This window comes from Cherax quadricarinatus, chromosome 41, assembly GCF_038502225.1.
Source record: "Cherax quadricarinatus isolate ZL_2023a chromosome 41, ASM3850222v1, whole genome shotgun sequence".
NCBI classification, from domain to species: domain Eukaryota; kingdom Metazoa; phylum Arthropoda; class Malacostraca; order Decapoda; family Parastacidae; genus Cherax; species Cherax quadricarinatus.
In genome coordinates, this window is record NC_091332.1 from 22,305,616 (window position 1) to 22,325,220 (window position 19,605).

General features: G+C 37.3%; 1 protein-coding gene across 3 annotated transcripts in view; it reads left to right on the plus strand.

The window, feature by feature from the left end:
* LOC128695945 (probable peptidoglycan muropeptide transporter SLC46) overlaps positions 1-14,709 on the plus strand; it is a 30,653-nt gene extending 15,944 nt beyond the window's left edge. For all 3 annotated transcript variants that reach the window (XM_053786914.2, XM_053786913.2, XM_070093067.1), the window contains exons 2-6: positions 3,270-4,980; positions 5,657-5,758; positions 10,059-10,196; positions 10,402-10,642; positions 11,473-14,709. In XM_053786914.2, the coding sequence (XP_053642889.2) occupies positions 4,077-4,980; positions 5,657-5,758; positions 10,059-10,196; positions 10,402-10,642; positions 11,473-11,509 (1,422 nt within the window). In that variant the 5' untranslated portion in view covers positions 3,270-4,076 and the 3' untranslated portion in view covers positions 11,510-14,709. The remainder of the gene's footprint in view (positions 1-3,269; positions 4,981-5,656; positions 5,759-10,058; positions 10,197-10,401; positions 10,643-11,472) is intronic.
* Positions 14,710-19,605: the final 4,896 nt, after the last annotated feature.

The following is a 19,605-nucleotide window of genomic DNA, read 5'->3' on the forward strand; positions in this document are numbered from 1 at the left end:
ATCAACCAGTGAACTATAGACCTATATCCTTACTTGAAGTCACTGGGAAAGTTCTTGAGAAGATCATTTCCAACAGACTGAACTACTATATGCAGTAAAGCCAAACTGAACCTCTTTACAGAAAAACAGTTTGGCTTTAGGACACATAGAGGTACCCATCATGCAATAAATATTATTTTTGATACTGTAGCGAGTTTGAAACATCAGGGCAATCTTGCCCTAATTGCCACCAGAGATGTTCATAAAGCTTTCGATAGCTTATGGCATGATGGTCTTATATACAAACTTATTGACCTACCAGACCATAACTGGACCTTTCTCAGATTTATATATAACTTCTTAACTCGAAGAAAAATCATTCCAACCTTTCACGGCAGGCCAACAGAGCCTTTTATACCGACAGCTGGTGTCCCACAAGGTTCTTGTCTTAGTCCAATTCTATTCATTATTTATGTGAATGATATTCCTCAACCAGAGTTTAATGATACAATTATAAAGCAATCTGCAGATGATGTTATCCATGTCGTCTCGTCAACCCCTGTAACAGGAAAATACAAATACGAGTCATAGAAAAAATGAATATTGAACTTCGTCGAACATCTAATTGGGAAAGAATGGAGAATTACGACTAACCCTGACAAAGTCCTGATTAGCACGATAGGATGTTTTGCATCAACCATCGAAGACAACGGGGGTATCTCCATCAGAGGTACACCTGTAGCCATTAGAAATCCTAACAAGATCTTGGGATATGAAATAGACAGGCTGTTCCACTCAACATATCACGTCAATAAAAAGATCAACATAGCTAAAGCCGGTCTTAGCAGTCTCTATAGATTTAACCAAGCCCCTTCACATGTCAAAAAACATCTGTATAAAATGATGATAAGACCTATACTCGAATACCCATGTGTCTCCGCTTTATTACGGGTACCAGGAGGAGAGACAGAGTAAAAATGGCAGATTAACACATACAGCAGGATATTACTGCCTTAAATGTACGCCTTGATACGCTTTAGAAGAGACAACTCTATGCAATGCAAGAACTCTACATATCAGATAGAGAACATCCTCCCCAAGTTGAAAATACCACTGACTATATCATTAATACTCCTCCTCACAGGACCCCAAGAATGACTCTCCCACAGAGGCTGCGTCGCTTCATCCATAAAGACGATTACCATCGACCAATGATCTTGAGGAACCTCCTGCAGATGAAGATGATTGGGTAACACCAGAACCCTTCTATGTCTGCTAAGAAAATTATCGCCCCTGATTCACGAAATCGTAATGACACGATTGCAAACAAACCATACATACCACGGGTGGGATTTGAATCCGCGGTCAGAGTCTCAAAACTCCAGACCGTCGCGTTAGCCACTGGACCAGCTAGCCACAATAAGATTTGTCCAACTAGGTATATTTATCGCCCCTGATTATGGAGATATCTTGTATAACATTTCTACTTTTACATCTACTGTTATAAATACGCTACATTTACTATGGCGGAAGACCACCTTGAAAGAAGCTAATGTGTCAAGTAATTCTTCATGAATTGCTTAGACAATTATCGCCTTGTCTTGAAGTTTAAGTATTCGTTATGCAATCGAAAAAAAGGCCATTTCAACTTGTATATCTACTACCAATTCAGTCATGTACCTATATATCTGTTATATCTGTGTGACTCTGATGGGTTAGTATTATACCTCTTCAAGAATTTTCTATTATTCCACATACGCTTTTTAAATTGCACCAAAGTGGTTGGGCCACTTCCCTTTTATATCCTACCTCACTTCCCCCTCCCACCCTTTTCCAATATTTCTATCCTTACCCATCCTTCTTCCTTACCCACCTTACCAAAGACTCTGGTCATAAGAAGTGAAGGGATGAGGCAGTAAGGTCACAGATCGTGCCACTCCTATGCACGTGTAATTCGTAGAACAAAAGACTTTACTTTCAGACATTTAATTCAGGCCAGAGTTGTTGGGTTTTAAGACAAAGCAAAGAGTGCTATCCACACCAAGCCAGACCACACATACCTGGTGCCACCGTCTCTACAGCAAACGCCTAGTTTGCTGCCAGTCAGTTATGTAGGTTTGAGCCTCCTTTCTAAAATTTTCTCTTATACGTTTAAAAATATATTTTTTCACTTATATTACTGTAAAAATTAATAATTTTGTATCAAAAAAAATTAGAAAACTTAACTAACAAACCGCAATTAAATTTAGCCTAATCCAACAAAAAAAAATTAAGATAAGGTTACAATAATTTAATAATAAACAAACACAATGAAATATATTTTTTCTTTAGGTTCAGAATGAGTTTTGCGAAATTATTGCATACACAAATTTTCGCTTGCCTTATTCAGCAAGAAGAGTATTCCTATTGAAACCACAATCGCAAGTTTTACCTATTCGGCATGACACACACACATACACACACATTTATATATATATATAATATATATATATATATATATATATATATATATATATATATATATATATATATATATATATATATATATATATATATATATATATATATATATATATAAAGAAGAAATGTATATAAATCATAAGTGTTGGGCCATGATAAGTGGGGAAAAGAAATCTATTTAGCAGTTTAATAATTATAATAATAATAGTTTATTTGGACATGATACATAGTTGTACAAGGAATTATAGTAGTTGGGTGTACATGCCAAAAGCCCCTTGTATGCAAAGCACTATGGGCAAGCTTAAAATTAACTTAAGATTAACTTAGCAAGTTTAGCTCAGCTAATTTACGTTATCAATTACTTTAGGCTGGAAAAGCGGATTCCCTTTTATTATATTAAATTTTTGGTGCACCGTATAGAACTGATTAGTATAACCAATATTTGCATTGATAATAAAATACAATTTGCTCAGTAATTGTACACACAGGTATTGATAAGTTATGCGGTGTATGACCCTCTTGGGGTCATCAACTATCTTACTCCTGAAGAGTAAGACAGAACACATTTCAACACTGATTGAGCTTTATTTTAATTATAGTAAACAGTTTGCAATGAATATGTAGACACTGATTTGAATGCAATTTTGAGAAAGATAGATATAAACTTATTGTTTATGAAGGTTTTTACGTCTACTTGCAAATATTTATGGGTAGAACCACGTAATTGTATTTCCAAAGTATATTTGATTTATCTTTATATCCAGATAGAGCACCCCAATTTATAAATGTCAATTACTTTCATATATTTTAACCAGAGAATTTCTTTTCAGTTTAATCACTGCTGTGCCAACAACAACCACCACCAGCTTGGAGTGTGAGGTAATAGTGTGGCGACACACAAATGTCTTCACACACACCTCGTCAAGAACTCCATCAACGCTACTTTGACTGCAATCGTTGTTGTTAGTTTACTACTCAAGAAATATTACGAGACAATATACTCATGGCTTCTTACGTTTCATAAGGATTTCATTGCGACACTGTTTGGGTAACTGAGTCGCAATATCACTCTTGGCAAAGTTACTGAATGTGGCAGAGCCCATAGCTCACTGGGCTATGAGATATCTGGGGGAACAGAAATGATATCAAAACAGGCGTATGACATTCTGCTACCAACACGTCACTCTACAGTTAACTGGATCCATGCCTTCAAAAGCTTTTGTAGCAAAGTATCGTTAAACACTATGCCTACACAATTACTTTAATTTCAGAATTACATGTTTGTTTACTTGTTTTTAATAACTAAGACTGTAAACAGAGTACAACTATACATTGTGCAGTATCTGTAAGATTTCTACTATTTTTAAAAAGTACTGAAAATCTTGGTGGTAATCAAGAAAATCTGGGCCCTTGTAACACTTACGTTTAACCTATTATTTATTCTAATAATTTTTGCCAAGAATAAGGTAGAATCGCGCCCAGAGAACTCTTATTAGGCTTCTGGTTAATGAACTTCATGAACAAACTTTTGGTACTTTCTCACATATATTTACTCAATATAGCGAGTTTGATCAACATTTCCGTGGAATAGTATCTGAATAAATATTTTGAGTGATTAAAGGATACAAAACACTAAAATGGATGATATTACCGAAACATCCCCACTCCTGAAGAGTAGGGCTGCAGAAACTCCGAAGAGCTACAGATCAAAACTTGCTGAAACACTAGGTGAAGTAACAGTAGAGCCTGCTATTTTACTACACTCCATTGCTTACGCCGCAGACCAGGTGTATCTAACAAATATTAAAATTGACAAAATATGTTTGAATCAATTTAATTATAGTGCAGAAATCTGCGAGTCCCTCGACACGGGGAATTACACGCTACAACAAGACCAAGTGCAACGTGTAGCTGCTGACTACAATGTATACTGCCATTGGGCTGAATACCTGCCCGCCATCATCAGTATGGTCATCCTTGGTGCCTGGGGAGACACTAGAGGTCGTCGTCTTCCTGTAGTGCTGCCTTTTATTGGTAGCTTATTCTCTTCCCTCTGTGTTTTTGCCAATGTTTATTGGTGGACCTTACCGACGCCATTTATTATCTTGGCCTTAATCCCTCTTGGAGTCACAGGAGGAAATTTGGGCTTAAGCATGAATACATGTGCCTATTTGAGTACCATGTCCAAAAAACGATCAAGAACTTTCAGATTATCATCCACTGAGTGGATTAAAATGGGTTGCTATCCATTAGGCATATACGTTTCGATGCTTCTTTTTGGCTATGGTGGATACTTGGCAGTTTTCAGCTTCGAAATATTACTGTATTTTATAGCTGGAGTGTATCTAATAGTGCGCCTGAAGGAGCCCCCATCCACGAGAGAACAAGGTAGTCAAGCCAAGATAACCAACATTGGCCAGGTACTCTCACCCTCAAGATTAAAGAGGACCTTCACAGTCATCTGCAGACCCCGCGAATCCGGAGGCCGAACAACATTAATTTTTCAATCAGTCATCCTTCTCTTCCTAGTATTTATGCTTGGTAAGTGGCAAATGATTTTATAATTACTGCAGGAAAATATATATATTCTCTGAAATGATGGGTAATATCATATTGAACTGTATATTTTAATTCGCTTATCTGTACAACTGATAAAAAAGATTTTCCAACATTGCATTTGATAATATGCAAGATTTTTACATGCTAGCAGATCCCCAACTGATATGTAAATATCTTTACAAGTCTGAAACACTACATTGGCTACAGTGAGAGAGTATATGAATAAGCATAAATAACACTTGGAAAGGTGAAATAGCACCAGCTATCTCACCTGATGACAAATTGTTTAAAAAGACACGTGAAGAGTCAAGGTCCCAGGACCAAAACGTTGTATTAGTGTTTGCTCATTGTTTTTAAACTGGCATGATTGGTGCTCACACTAAACATATCTGAGGTCATAATGACGATCTTATTTTGATAATGGCTTGTGCGAAAAAAATAAATTCCTATATCAATTTTTATAGATCTTTCAACATTAGCAGTCTTATACCAGTTAGTTGAGAAAACATGCCGCTATGCCTGAATATTTATGTTGCTTATGTTGGGTCAATACAAAATGCATTACAACTTTTGCGATCTCTTGCTTGAATTATGGCTTTAGAATTTTGGGGGATATCCCTACTGTTATAAAAAGTAAATTTTCTTTTCCGTCTCGCAGGTGCCAAGAACTATTTTTACCTCTACACCAGAAAGAAATTTGACTGGAATTACCAAGATTATTCAGACTGGACTGTTGTCGATTATTTGGTGAAAGCCATCGGTTAGTAATTTGCACTTGATTGTACCGTAAACACTTAATCACCAAAGATCAGTGATGAAATACTGACATTCAGATATATGAAGTTATTATTAATAAAGTGTAATATGTAGCTAGAAAAGTTGACCACGGTGTTTAAACAAGCAGACAGTATGTTGACAGTCTCACTCTGGCGAGTACATGTTACACATGTCTGGACGATAGGCTAGTATTTAAGTTTATAATCAGTTAGTATAGGAAGTTGAAATTACTATTTGTAATGGGTAAGTACTGAACCAACTTACGAATCAGAGGACGAACTGTAATTTTTGTTATAACTGTACAAAATAAATGAGAACATTACTAATACACTTCATTGAGGTTAAATAATAATACCTAAGTTAGGTAGGATTAAGATATTTGATACTGCATAAATTCTAATGTTAAGTTAGGTTACTATATTAGTTCTGGTGTAAAATTAAACATTTCTCATGAATTTTCATTGTGGAAAATACTTAGACATAACTTAATGTCTTACAAAAGTACTTGTGCTGACGGGAGGTCCGTTTCCCAGCTACACTCAGACACGTCTGTAAATTTCACACACCAGCATTAATACATAGGACATGAGAGGGCTAACTGACGATTTCAGTTAAAGGATATTAGATGTACTGCTTGTAACAGGGCATACGTGCAACACTTGGGTATCTTTATTGCAAAAAGGTGTTGCCAACCAATGGCTTTATCAATCTATTACAGAGAATAAACGGTGCTAAACGAGAGGAGGTAATTTAACTGTTTTACATAATGGTAGGATTGCTGGTGTCTCTTTCTGTCTCATAAACACGTTAGATAACAGGGATATCTTGCTACTCCTACTTACACTTTCGTCACATTTCACAGACACGCACATGCATATATATATATATATATATATATATATATATATATATATATATATATATATATATATATATATATATATATATATATATATATATATATATATATATATATATATACATACATACATCTAGGTTTTTCTCCTTTTTCTAAATAGCTCTTGTTCTTCTTTATTTCTTCTATTGTCCATGGGGAAGTGGAAAAGAATGTTTCCTCCGTAAGCCATGCGTGTCGTATGAGGCGACTAAAATGCCGGGAGCAATGGGCTAGTAACCCCTTCTCCTGTAAACATTTATTAAAAAAGAGAAGAAAAAAATTTATAAAACTGGGATCCTTGAATGTGCGTGGATGTAGTGCGGATGACAAGAAACAGATGATTGCTGATGTTATGAATGAAAAGAAGTTGGATGTCCTGGCCCTAAGCGAAACAAAGCTGAAAGGGGTAGGGGAGTTTCGGTGGGGGGAAATAAATGGGATTAAATCTGGAGTATCTGAGAGAGTTAGAGCTAAGGAAGGGGTAGCAATAATGTTGAAGGATCAGTTATGGAAGGAGAAAAGAGAATATGAATGTGTAAATTCAAGGATGTAAAGAGCAAATGAGAGAGTGGGTGAGATGTTATCAACAAATTTTGTTGAAAATAAGAAAAAGTTTTGGAGTGAGATTAACAAGTTGAGGAAGTCTAGAGAACAAATTGATTTGTCAGTTAAAAATAGGAGAGGAGAGTTATTAAATGGAGAGTTAGAGGTATTGGGAAGATGGAGGGAATATTTTGAGGAACTGTTAAATGTTGATGAAGATAGGGAAGCTGTGATTTCATGTATAGGGCAAGGAGGAATAACATCTTGTAGGAGTGAGGAAGAGTCAGTTGTGAGTGTGGGGGAAATTCGTGAGGCAGTAGGTAAAATGAAAGGGGGTAAGGCAGCCGGGATTGATGGGATAAAGATAAATATGTTAAAAGCAGGTGGGTATATAGTTTTGGAGTGGTTGATGCTATTATTTAATAAATGTATGGAAGAGGGTAAGGTACCTAGGGATTGGCAGAGAGCATGCATAGTTCCTTTGTATGAAGGCAAAGGGGACAAAAGAGAGTGCAAAAATTATAGGGGGATAAGTCTATTGAGTATACCTAGTAAAGTGTATGGTAGAGTTATTATTGAAAGAATTAAGAGTAAAACGGAGAACAGGATAGCAGATGAACAAGGAGGCTTTAGGAAAGGTAGGGGGTGTGTGGACCAGGTGTTTACAGTGAAACATTTAAGTGAACAGTATTTAGATAAGGCTAAAGAGATTTTTGTGGCATTTATGGATTTGGAAAAGGCGTATGACAGGGTGAATAGGGGGGCAATGTGGCAGATGTTGCAGGTGTATGGTATAGGAGGTAGGTTACTGAAAGCAGTGAAGAGTTTTTACGAGGATAGTGAGGCTCAAGTTAGAGTATGTAGGAAAGAGGGAGATTACTTCCCAGTAAAAGTAGGCCTTAGACAAGGATGTGTGATGTCACCGTGGTTGTTTAATATATTTATAGATGGGGTTGTAAGAGAAGTAAATGCGAGGGTCTTGGCAAGAGGCGTGGAGTTAAAAGATAAAGAATCGCACATAAAGTGGGAGTTGTCACAGTTGCTCTTTGCTGATGACACTGTGCTCTTGGGAGATTCTGAAGAGAAGTTGCAGAGGTTGGTGAACGAACTTGGTAGGGTATGTAAAAGAAAATTAAAAGTGAATACAGGAAAGAGTAAGGTTATGAGGATAACAAAAAGATTAGGTGATGAAAGATTGGATATCAGATTGGAGGGAGAGAGTATGGAGGAGGTGAATGTATTCAGATATTTGGGAGTGGACGTGTCAGCGGATGGGTCTATGAAAGATGAGGTGAATCATAGAATTGATGAGGGGAAAAGGGTGAGCGGTGCACTTAGGAGTCTGTGGAGACAAAGAACTTTGTCCTTGGAGGCAAAGAGGGGAATGTATGAGAGTATAGTTTTACCAACGCTCTTATATGGTTGTGAAGCATGGGTGATGAATGTTGCAGCGAGGAGAAGGTTGGAGGCAGTGGAGATGTCTTGTCTGAGGGCAATGTGTGGCGTGAATATAATGCAGAGAATTCGTAGTTTGGAAGTTAGGAGGAGGTGCGGGATTGCCAAAACTGTTGTCCAGAGGGCTGAGGAAGGGTTGTTGAGGTGGTTCGGACATGTAGAGAGAATGGAGCGAAACAGAATGACTTCAAGAGTGTATCAGTCTGTAGTGGAAGGAAGGCGGGGTAGGGGTCGGCCTAGGAAAACTTGAAGGGAGGGGGTAAAGGTTTTGTGTGCGAGGGGCTTGGACTTCCAGCGGGCATGCGTGAGCGTGTGTGATAGGAGTGAATGGAGACAAATGGTTTTTAATACTTGACGTGCTGTTGGAGTGTGAGCAAAGTAACATTTATGAAGGGATTCAGGGAAACCGGCAGGCCGGACTTGAGTCCTGGGGATGGGAAGTACAGTGCACTCTGAAGGAGGGGTGTTAATGTTGCAGTTTAAAAACTGTAGTGTAAAGCACCCTTCTGGCAAGACAGTGATGGAGTGAATGATGGTGAAAGTTTTTCTTTTTCGGGCCACCCTGCCTTGGTGGGAATCGGCCAGTGTGCTAATAAAAAAAAATTGTCCCTTAGGCTTGATAAGTGGTGCTGAGTCCCAGAGCCTTGCTAAATCTAAAGCTGATGTACGAAGACTGAGACAAGTGAGGTAAAGCACTTGGTAACTGAATTACAGGTAAGCGGAGTTCATTAGTGAAAGTAAGTCATACAAATAGGTAGTACAAGGTGTAAAAAAAAAAAAAGATCTGCTGCAAGATTTCAAGATATTACTGTCTGATACTGGAGAAGGCCTCGGTCATATGACCAAAAGCTCAATTGGCAGGTCATCATTTGATCAAGACCATGACAGGAAATACGCGTCCTTTTTCCTGAACAATAAATGCCATCAACACAGTTTTCATTTCTCTAGTTAAAAAAAAAAAGAAAAAAAAACTCAAGGAAGGTTCCTTGATGTTGGTGAGGGACTTGATTTAGGGAATTGGATCTGTGCTCCAGTTCCCCGAATTAAGCTTGAATGCCTTCCACATCCCCTCCCCAGGCGCTGTATAATCCTCCGGGTTTAGCGCTTCCCCTTGATTATAATAATAATAATAATAATAATAATAATCTAGTTAAAAAAGTCACATGTACATCTATTAATTACTGTTATTACTATTGTTACTACTATTATTATTATTTACTGTTATTTAGATTCATTCTGGCAACAAGTTATTTTTTTAAATCATTTAATAATTGTTTATTATGGAGGGAATCAGGAAGCAGACTTTTAGCAACAATTTAGAATTTTTAAAAACAAATAACTTTTCTGCGTGTCTAAAATTTCCTAATTGTTACTGTTTCTTGGTCAGGAGTCCTATTGGTGGTACCAACACTCAGTTACTACTGTCGTGTTGAGGATAATATGCTGATCTTCATCGGCGGCGTGTCGGCCATGTTTTATTACGTAATGTTTGGGACTGCTCCTGTCGCTTGGGTTCTATATCTTGGTAAGAACACTGAAAGTTATCATTATAAAATTCGTGAGAAGCGCTAAACCCATGTTTGTCATTCAGCGCTACATGGCAAATACGTGAAAATTGAAGGTGGGCATATTTTCTGGAAAATATTGGTTCATTTTGCATGGCTGCTCGTACCTTGTACCCGACATCCTACCAAGGTATATTTTTATTTACGCATTACTTACTGTTCCAGCTTCAGCAGTGTCCATGTGTGTTACCATTCCTGTAGCAGCTTCAAAAGGTGCCATCTCTAAGGTTGTATCCATGGATGAACTAGGATCTATGTTCTCCCTGCTGGCGGTCACTCAGTGTATCATGCTACTGATCGCCCCGTCACTCTACACATTCATCTACAACCTCACACTAGAGTTCTTCCCGGGAACGTTGTTTCTGATGATGGCAGGCGTTGCGGCGGAAGTGTGTTGCATCAGTGTGTAAGTCTGATATCGTGTGTAATTCATTTTCTGAAGGCAACAACTCTTAAGATCTTGTAATAAGGGCCGTAACGCGTGTGACATGGGTAAGATAAGCATAAATATAATTTTAAATACTCTCACATAATGATAGCCGTCACAGGTTATAGGCTCCCCATCCATGGTCACTTCTGATTAAGTGGTCGACAGGTGAAGGATGAAAAATAAACGAGGAAAAACTCGAGGGAGAGAATATTGCATATTTTAATATCCGTTTTGTATGACACCCAAACATTTTCCCAGGCATCTAATATGCACTTAGAAAGGCATCAAGTAACTAAATTTTACAAAATTGAGAAACCAGATGATAATCAGGAATACAGTCTAATATGAAGGACGAATATTTTTAAGCCTCAACTTTTCATAAACCTAGTCCTTACTGGTAGTTATGGAACAGTGGCATCGATGTCTCATAGTTTAACGATATCACCTTCGACTCGTAGTTCAGTAACTCGGTTGGTTACCGGAACTGAGGGAGACGTGAGGCATGTTTCCTTACATATGTTGTCTCTTCGTGACTCACGAAATCCTAATAACACGATTGCAAACTAATCACAGAACGGGTGGGCTCGAACCCATGACAACTGAACTGAAGATCAAGCTAGTACTCGAATCACTCGCGCTCTATTAAGATTCGTCCAATCTTTAATATTAGAGCCAGCTGGCCGAGTGGTTAACACACTAGCCTTACATAGGGTCGGATTCTGAAATAAACTGAAGTAAAATAAGGTATTTTTGCCTGTAAATTCGAGTGAAAAATATTTGATATCAATGAAGCCTATCGTTCACAGGTGGATGCTGACTCATCATCTGCCCGGGAAAGAGTAGACCGACGGAGTTTACAAAGGGATGCACTACAGATATTCAACCTATACTCCAAATCAACGTCCATAGATCAATGGCTAAGAACGTCAAATATGTGACTGTTACACTGGAATGAAAGCGTGATTATTTGCCTATTTTACCCTGTACTCAGTGAGTCCGATATCTGTTCTCACTCCAAAAAGTTTCTATCGCTTTTATATTCTTTTGCAGTTACTGACATTATGGTGTTATAACCGAGTATTATTATTCTGGGGAGCGCTAAACCCGTGGGGATTATACAGCGTCTGTGGGGGTGGGGAGATGGAAGGTATTTAGGCTCAGTTCAGGGAACTGGAGCACAGACCCAGTTCCCTAAATCAAGAGCCCCTCACCAGCATCAAGGAACCTCCCTTGAGGGGTGTAACCGGTTAAACTTCGCTTATAGATGTCAAGTCAAACTTAGCCAAACAAATATGTCGAGAAATTTGCTTAGTCATACAAGAAATCAACAGGTTGTAGAATATAAGTGAAATTATGAAGAATGTTATTGCACTTAAAAACTAAAAAGTAATCTTATCACATTTTTAAAAAATCCTTCAGTGCATTTTGGTTTTGTGTTTTATCTGATTTATAAAATAACATTTACGTAAATCTGAATTAACTGTTAAAAGATGTTCCCAGAGAACGCCAGAACCATAGATCAGATTTCTGTCATAATGAAGGATGGGTTTGGTAAAACACTGCAGTTATAGTCGTATTTTAATTCCTAAATAAATAACACAGTTCACAATACAGCTATCATAACGGATTTCACAAATTCAAAATTTAAAATTTAATTTTCATACTGGTTCTATATATTCATATAAAAAAACGTGAGGAGCCTACATTATCACTGATTCTCACTCTAAAACCCTGACTTAACTGTCAGTTACTTCAGGTTTACAAATATATTTCAGCATTTTTCACATATATTTTAAATAGTTTTGTCATGTTACGCTATGCACAATAAAAAATATTAAAAGCATATTAATGTAAATGAATTGGTGGAAAAGGCTGAGGGACTGATTACCTCAACTTTTTTAATGTCTTCGTATATTATCTCTATATTTGGGACAAATCTTCATTTCTTTTACTAGGTGATTTATTTACAGTCACACTCGTGCAGTTATTTGTGGAGACAAGTGGCGATAAAGACAATTGCAGAGTAACTTCATTACGACGTTTCGCCTGTAGATATGTTTCTTCATTGAAGAAGTCTGTCCACAGACGAAACGTCTGGGTAAAATTCCTCTCTCGAACTGTCTTTCTCGTTGAATATGACGAATTAGTGGCCAGTATCAATAATCTTAATTTCATAAAACTTTCATGCATATGCAACCGATTATTTCAGCTATGAGCTATATAATATGTACTGTTTATAAAGACTGTATTGTGATACTGATGGACTGAATAATGAGCTACGAAGTACTCACCTGGAGTCTACCTGAAAGGTATTCCGGGGATCAGCGCCCCCGTTTTGATGCTCAGTCATGAAAAAATCATTTGGGTTGTTGATTTTTAGACTGATTAGTGGCTCGCTAAACAAAGAGTCGTATTGGGATTTCAGTATCTCACTCATTTCTTTGTTGTTATGTGTGTAAGTCCCATCTTGTCTGAGCAAGTGCCTGATACTAGATGTGGTACAGTACTCTCGATTAAGTGGTTATGGATATGATATATACAAATAAATATAGGATTCAATGCACCACTTTGTGATGATATTGGTCACCGCGTAACGCCCTGCCTTATAAAAAGTCTAGATATATTCAGATTCTTTAGTTCAAATCGCTGCATTTCCAAAATATACAATAATCAGAAAACCCATACCATACACAGCATTTTGGGACCTCCGATAGTCTAATAATATATAACCAAGTTCATTAAATGTTATCGAATTAGATACACTTGAAGACAAACAAATGCATGTAGCACACACTGACTTCAAAATCCTTTTAGGTAACTGCACACAGAGTTCGTGCCAAACGGTCTGCCAAAGACGGTCTGCAGATGGATATTTAACTTTCTATCAAATAGAACTCCAAGAGTAATAGTAAATCGAGTGAAATCAGAGGCTGCTGCCGTGAAAATGTACAACGAACCCTCATAGTTCATTTAAACTCAGTCAGGCACCTAAAATACTGGGAGCTCTTGTCATAAAAATGCCCAGAGGAAATAACAGGAGTACTAACAATGAAAGTAATCTTGAAGTAAATTGTTAAATAATAAACTATAACTGCTTTAGGAAAAAACACAAATTATACTATTTGGTTCATAAGGTAAAAAAAAAAAAATTAATGTATTGTATAACGAGTAAGTCATCACAATAGCACACAGTGAAATATCTGTGAATATCCGTAGAGACGTGCATGCCAGTTGCATTGATAGTAAATAATGTAGTAAATAAAGTATATGCCAGATAAGAATTCATTATAGGCAGGTACGGTGCTTGCGTGTTGGAACACGCAAGCACCGTTTTATGTAATACGCTGCCCTAACAAAAAAGCTGAAAAAAATAAAAATTACCCAAAATAAGATGAGATTGTTTCCTGGACCTGAGTCCAAGAAAACATTTAGGCTAGTATGAATTATAAAAACTGGAAAAGTTATTAAAATTTCAAGACAGAAATGCAGCTGAGACTCAACCATATATACATAATTACTGACAACCAGTGTTCAGAATACTTTGCTGTAAATTTTATAAAGGTAAAGAATCAAAACCAGTATGTTTTTCACAAAAGAAAAATAAATTTTGTAGCGTCCACAATAGGTGGCCAGGCCTTCAACACAGTGATAAGGGAATGAATGGGTTACCTAACCATCTTAATTACCGTAATTAAGGCCAGCTATACAATAAAATAATTTAAGAATAGAACCAAAGCACATTTAGCGAATTAAGCTGCAGAAAGGGAAGTTTTTTATTTATTGTAATGTTACAATATGCATAATTTCGTTTTGATAAATATATTATTTTTTGTGTTGACTTATTGTTAGTAATATCATTAAATGTGGACATTAAGATGACGTGTATTAATGCGTTATGTAAAAATAAAGTTATATATTTATATAACACGAGGACCCCAATGATTTTTCTGGGTTGAATTCTTCATAATTTACTATATAAAACCATATACTTTAGTAAAATCTACAAATTTGATTTCAGCATAAATCTCGAGTTAACTGGCTCTTCTAACTAGGCTCGAGACTGGTACAGTTTTTGTCACATGAGCAGAAGATTACGTGTTAAATGCTGTTCTAGCATATTCGTAGCTGCTTACCATAAACTGCATAAAGTATTCTGATAATAAATTTATATAATAAGTTCCGGTCGGGAGAATTGATTATTTTCCACAGAATTCTTACAAAATCCAATTTTCTTAAATTACTGTACCTTACATAAATGTCTATAACATCCTATTTAAAGTTTGTTTGGTCAAACTTTAATGTTAATGGCCTTAGATGAGTTTTTCTTTATAACATTCTGTCTTAATGCGCATTCATCATCAATGACACCATATCTGTTTTTTTACAAAACTTCATAGATATTACGATCCACTGACCCAACAAAACAAGAACTTCAGCATTCATCTTTCGAAGTGCAGGCACCATATTTCCCAGCTTTGTAAATAAGTCTGGCCTATTTCACTAAATTCCTTCACGGATATTACCACACACATATTCCAACAGATATTACCACACACATATTCCCAGCCCCACTTACCTTCCCTCCAGCCTAACACTCCCTCGTCCCACATGCCTGCAAGCAGATATCAGAAACTGTAAACAGTCTTTGGTTAATATCTTTAATGCCATCTTGGCCTCAGGACATTTTCCAGTTGTTTTTAAGACTGCTAGGATGATCTTTCTTGCTAAGCCCAATAAAGACATCCATCAACCAGGGAACTATAGACCTATATCTTTACTTGAAGTCACTGGAAAAGTTCTTGAGAAGATCATTTCCAACAGACTGAACTACTATACGGAGTTTAATCACCTTTTTACTAAAAAACAATTTGGCTTTAGAACACATAGAGGTACCCATGATGCAATAAATATTATTTTCGATACTGTAGCAAGTCTAAAACATCAGGGCAATCTTGCCCTAATTGCCACCAGAGATGTTCATAAAGCTTTTGATAGCTTATGGCATGACGGTCTTATATACAAACTTATTGACCTACCAGACCATAACTGGACCTTTCTCAGATTAATATATAACTTCTTAACTCAAAGAAAAATCATTCCCACCTTTCACGGCAGGTCGACAGAGCCTTTTATACCAACAGCTGGTGTCCCACAAGGTTCTTGTCTTCGTCCAATTCTATTCAACATTTATGTGAATGACCTTCCTCAACCAGAGTTTAATGATACAATTATAACGCAATTTGCAGATGATGTTATCCATGTCGTCTCATCAACTCCGGTAACAGGAAAATACAAGTATGAGAGAGTCATAGAGAAAATGAATATTGAACTTCGTCGAACATCTAATTGGGAAAAGAAATGGAGAATTACGACTAACCCTGACAAAGTCCTTGTTAGCACGATAGGATGTTTTGCATCAACCATCGAAGATAAAGGGGGTATCTCCATCAGAGGTACACCTGTAGCCATTAGAAACCCTAACAAGATCTTGGGATATGAAACAGACAGGCTGCTCCACTCAACATCTCATGTAAATAAAAAGATCAACATAGCCAAAGCCGGTCTTAACAGTCTCTTTAGATTTAATCAAGCCCCTCCACATGTCAAAAAACATCTGTATAAAATGATAATAAGACCTATACTCGAATACCCATGTGTCCCAATGTCATTAACAACAAAGACCAACATACTACGGTTGCAACGGGTCCAGGATAGAGCTCTCCGCTTCATTACGGTCACCAGGAGGAGAGACAGTGTTAAAATGGCAGATTTACATGTACAACAAGATATTACTGCCTTAAATGTACGCCTTGACACCCTGAAGAAGCAACAACTCTATGCAATCCAAGAACTCTACATGCCAGATAGAGAACATCCTCTCCAAGTTGAAAATACCACGGATTATATCATCAATACTCCTCCTCGAAGGACTCAAAGAATGACTCTCCCACAGAGGGTCCGTCGTTTTATCCATAAAGACGATTACCATCGACCAATGATATTGAGCAACCTCCCTGCAGATGAAGATGATTGGGTAACACCAGAACCCTTCTGTGGAAAATTGCATTTAGCTGAATGTATCATTATGTACATAACAGTAAATGAGCAAAGATAATTATTATTTATCAGTTAGACAAGTAGGAATTTGGGACACCTAGGTCGCAAAAAATGTCCCCCTTCGACACCTACCACTGTCATATCCACAAATTGCTCTGGACCTATTAATCATATATGGAATATACATCACCAGGAATGCTGGTAAATATATAAATTTGTGGACTGTATATTAAATTAAAAAATGATTATATATAAACACATTTACATAACAGAAGGAAAATATCTTAATCATAACACTCACCAATTTGACTGGAGATTAATGTGTCAAGTACAGGACCCCCCCCCCTTTTTGCCTACATTTATGAAGAATTTACTGGCCAGAATTTAAACATAATTTAGACAGCTTATCTGAGGTTCCTGGAGTTGTCCTGTCCTGTCGCCTGATTCTCAAATTATGCAGGAATGCACATCCAACAATTTCGCCTCCTATTTGAGAGGTGTCAGCCCGATTTTAACCTCTAGAGCACGAAAAATTCTTCCCATTATTCACAACGTGTTATTCAATTCAAACAAAATGGCGAATGACCTCCCCAGCCGCAGGTTTCCCATTTTCGATAACATACTTCTTTTAATAATACAATATAGGGCATCTATTTACCTATAAATTACCGTATTTTCGGAAAATATATACAGTATTTTCCACACCTTCTATGTTTACTAAGAAAATCATCGCCCCCAATTAGGGAGACATCTTTTATAACATTCTACTGTTAAAATTATGCTACATTTACTGTGATCGGACACCACCTTGTAAGAAGCTATTGTGTCAAGTAATTCTTTATAAACTGGCCAGAAAATTATTGCCTTCATTGTCGTTTAAATATCCGTTGTGCAATCGCAAAAAAAAAAAAAAAAAAAAAAGCAATTGCAACTTGTATATTTACTACCAGTTCAGAGTCATGTACTTATATATCTGTTATATCAATGTGACTCTGATGGGTTAGTATTTTACCCCTTCAAGAATATTTTATTATTGCTCATACACTTTTTAAATTACACCAAAGTGGTTGGGCCACTTACCTTTTATATCCTACCTCTGTTATATCTATGTGACTGATGGGTTAGCATTATACCCCTTCAAGAATATTTTATTATTGTATATACACTTTTTAAATTACACCAAAGTGGTTGGGCCACTTACCTTTTATATCCTACCTCTTTCCCCCTCCCAACCTTTTCCAATATTTCTATCCTTACCCATCCTTCTTCCTTACCCATCCTTCTTCCTTACTCATCTTACCAAAGCTCTGGTCATAAGAAGAAGATCCCTTAAAACCAACTTCATACCCTCGTTTCAACCCTTTCTCAGGTATCCTCTGCGAGTCTAACCCTTTATCCATCCACCTTAAATTTATACGTTCTCTTGACAAGCATACCTTACTCTTCTTTGTACATGACCACACAATCTTAACCCATCTTCCACTCATTAACTTACACTTTTTATACAAAATATAAAATTTCTTCATTGATTCTTTCCTTCAAGGGGGCAGTGCCTTAATGCTGGTGAAGGGCTCTTGATCCAACTAATAGAAGCTACCTTCCTTTTCTTTGGATCAAATAGGATTACCTCCCAGCCTCTAGGCGCTGAATGACCTTACGGGATTAGCGCTTCCCTATGGATATACTTATTATTTACTCATTTTGTGCATAATATTCACGATCCTCTCCTTACCTTGATTGGCTGCGAGAGTAGAGTCCAACGATTAGCGGATATCCGATAAAGGATGGAACCTCCAGTAGTACTCCTTGCACTTAACAGTGCACACGAGTGTAGCGCCTCAGATGAAATTTAAGAATACAGGCACCATATTCACACCACGCATTGATCTCAGACTCTACATCTCCCTTGTCTTCAGCCTCATCCTAGTTGCAACATTCAGAGACCACGATTCGCCCAAATATGTGCTAACACTCACATACTCTGATGCATTATCATCGTTGTATACACTGGCGAGCATCATCCTTGCCCAAATAACCCGTACATAGAAAAGAGGAGCTTACGACGACGTTTCGGTCCGACTTGGTTATTTGTGTATCGTTCCAGTCACGGTATTGTGCCTTTTTTTGTTATCGTCCTTACCATTACTTCCTTGACACTCTTGCTAGTTTCTTCTCCTCATTCATTTTGTGATTTATGTCATCTTTCGTAGACTCATCTTCCAACACATCCACTGCCAAATTTCTTATTACAATCACTTCCTTCATTTTTCTTCCTTCCAGTCTAACATACACATTTTCACCACAATCTTTTTTCTGTGTTGACTTTAAACTTTCATTCTTTAATACACCCTGATTTAATTCCACTGTCAACAATTCTCTTCCTTAAGTTATTCCTTTTCTTCTTCTCTGCGCGATTCAATGTATTTACTGAACGAAAATATTTAACACTGCCTAGACATCTTCCAGACTTAAGAGCATCAGAATTATTGCACCTTGTTATTTTCTTGCATTTTATTTCGTAGCAGGTATAGAGTTGCAATTAAGAGTTTACTACATTCCGTGTACTGTGCACGTATTTTATTCATCAACACGTCCAATATGGCTGACAAGTAACCCGCTATACCACATACAAAACTTCATTAGTGCACTGGTTGCTGGCAACTCGCCTAGGGAGTGCAACGGACAATTGTAGTAGTAGCAGCAGCAGCAACACACAGCAAGCATTCTTGAGCTTCCCCAGTGCTCGGGCTTAATGCCCAAAGCTGGGGTGTGACTCCAAAAGGATCCTGTAGTGCTTGCTGCTTTTGCACCTCCTGACATCGTCTGCTGCTATGCAGTTGCCATACCCTTCGAGCCCAGTGTGGGTGGGGTTTGTGGCAGCC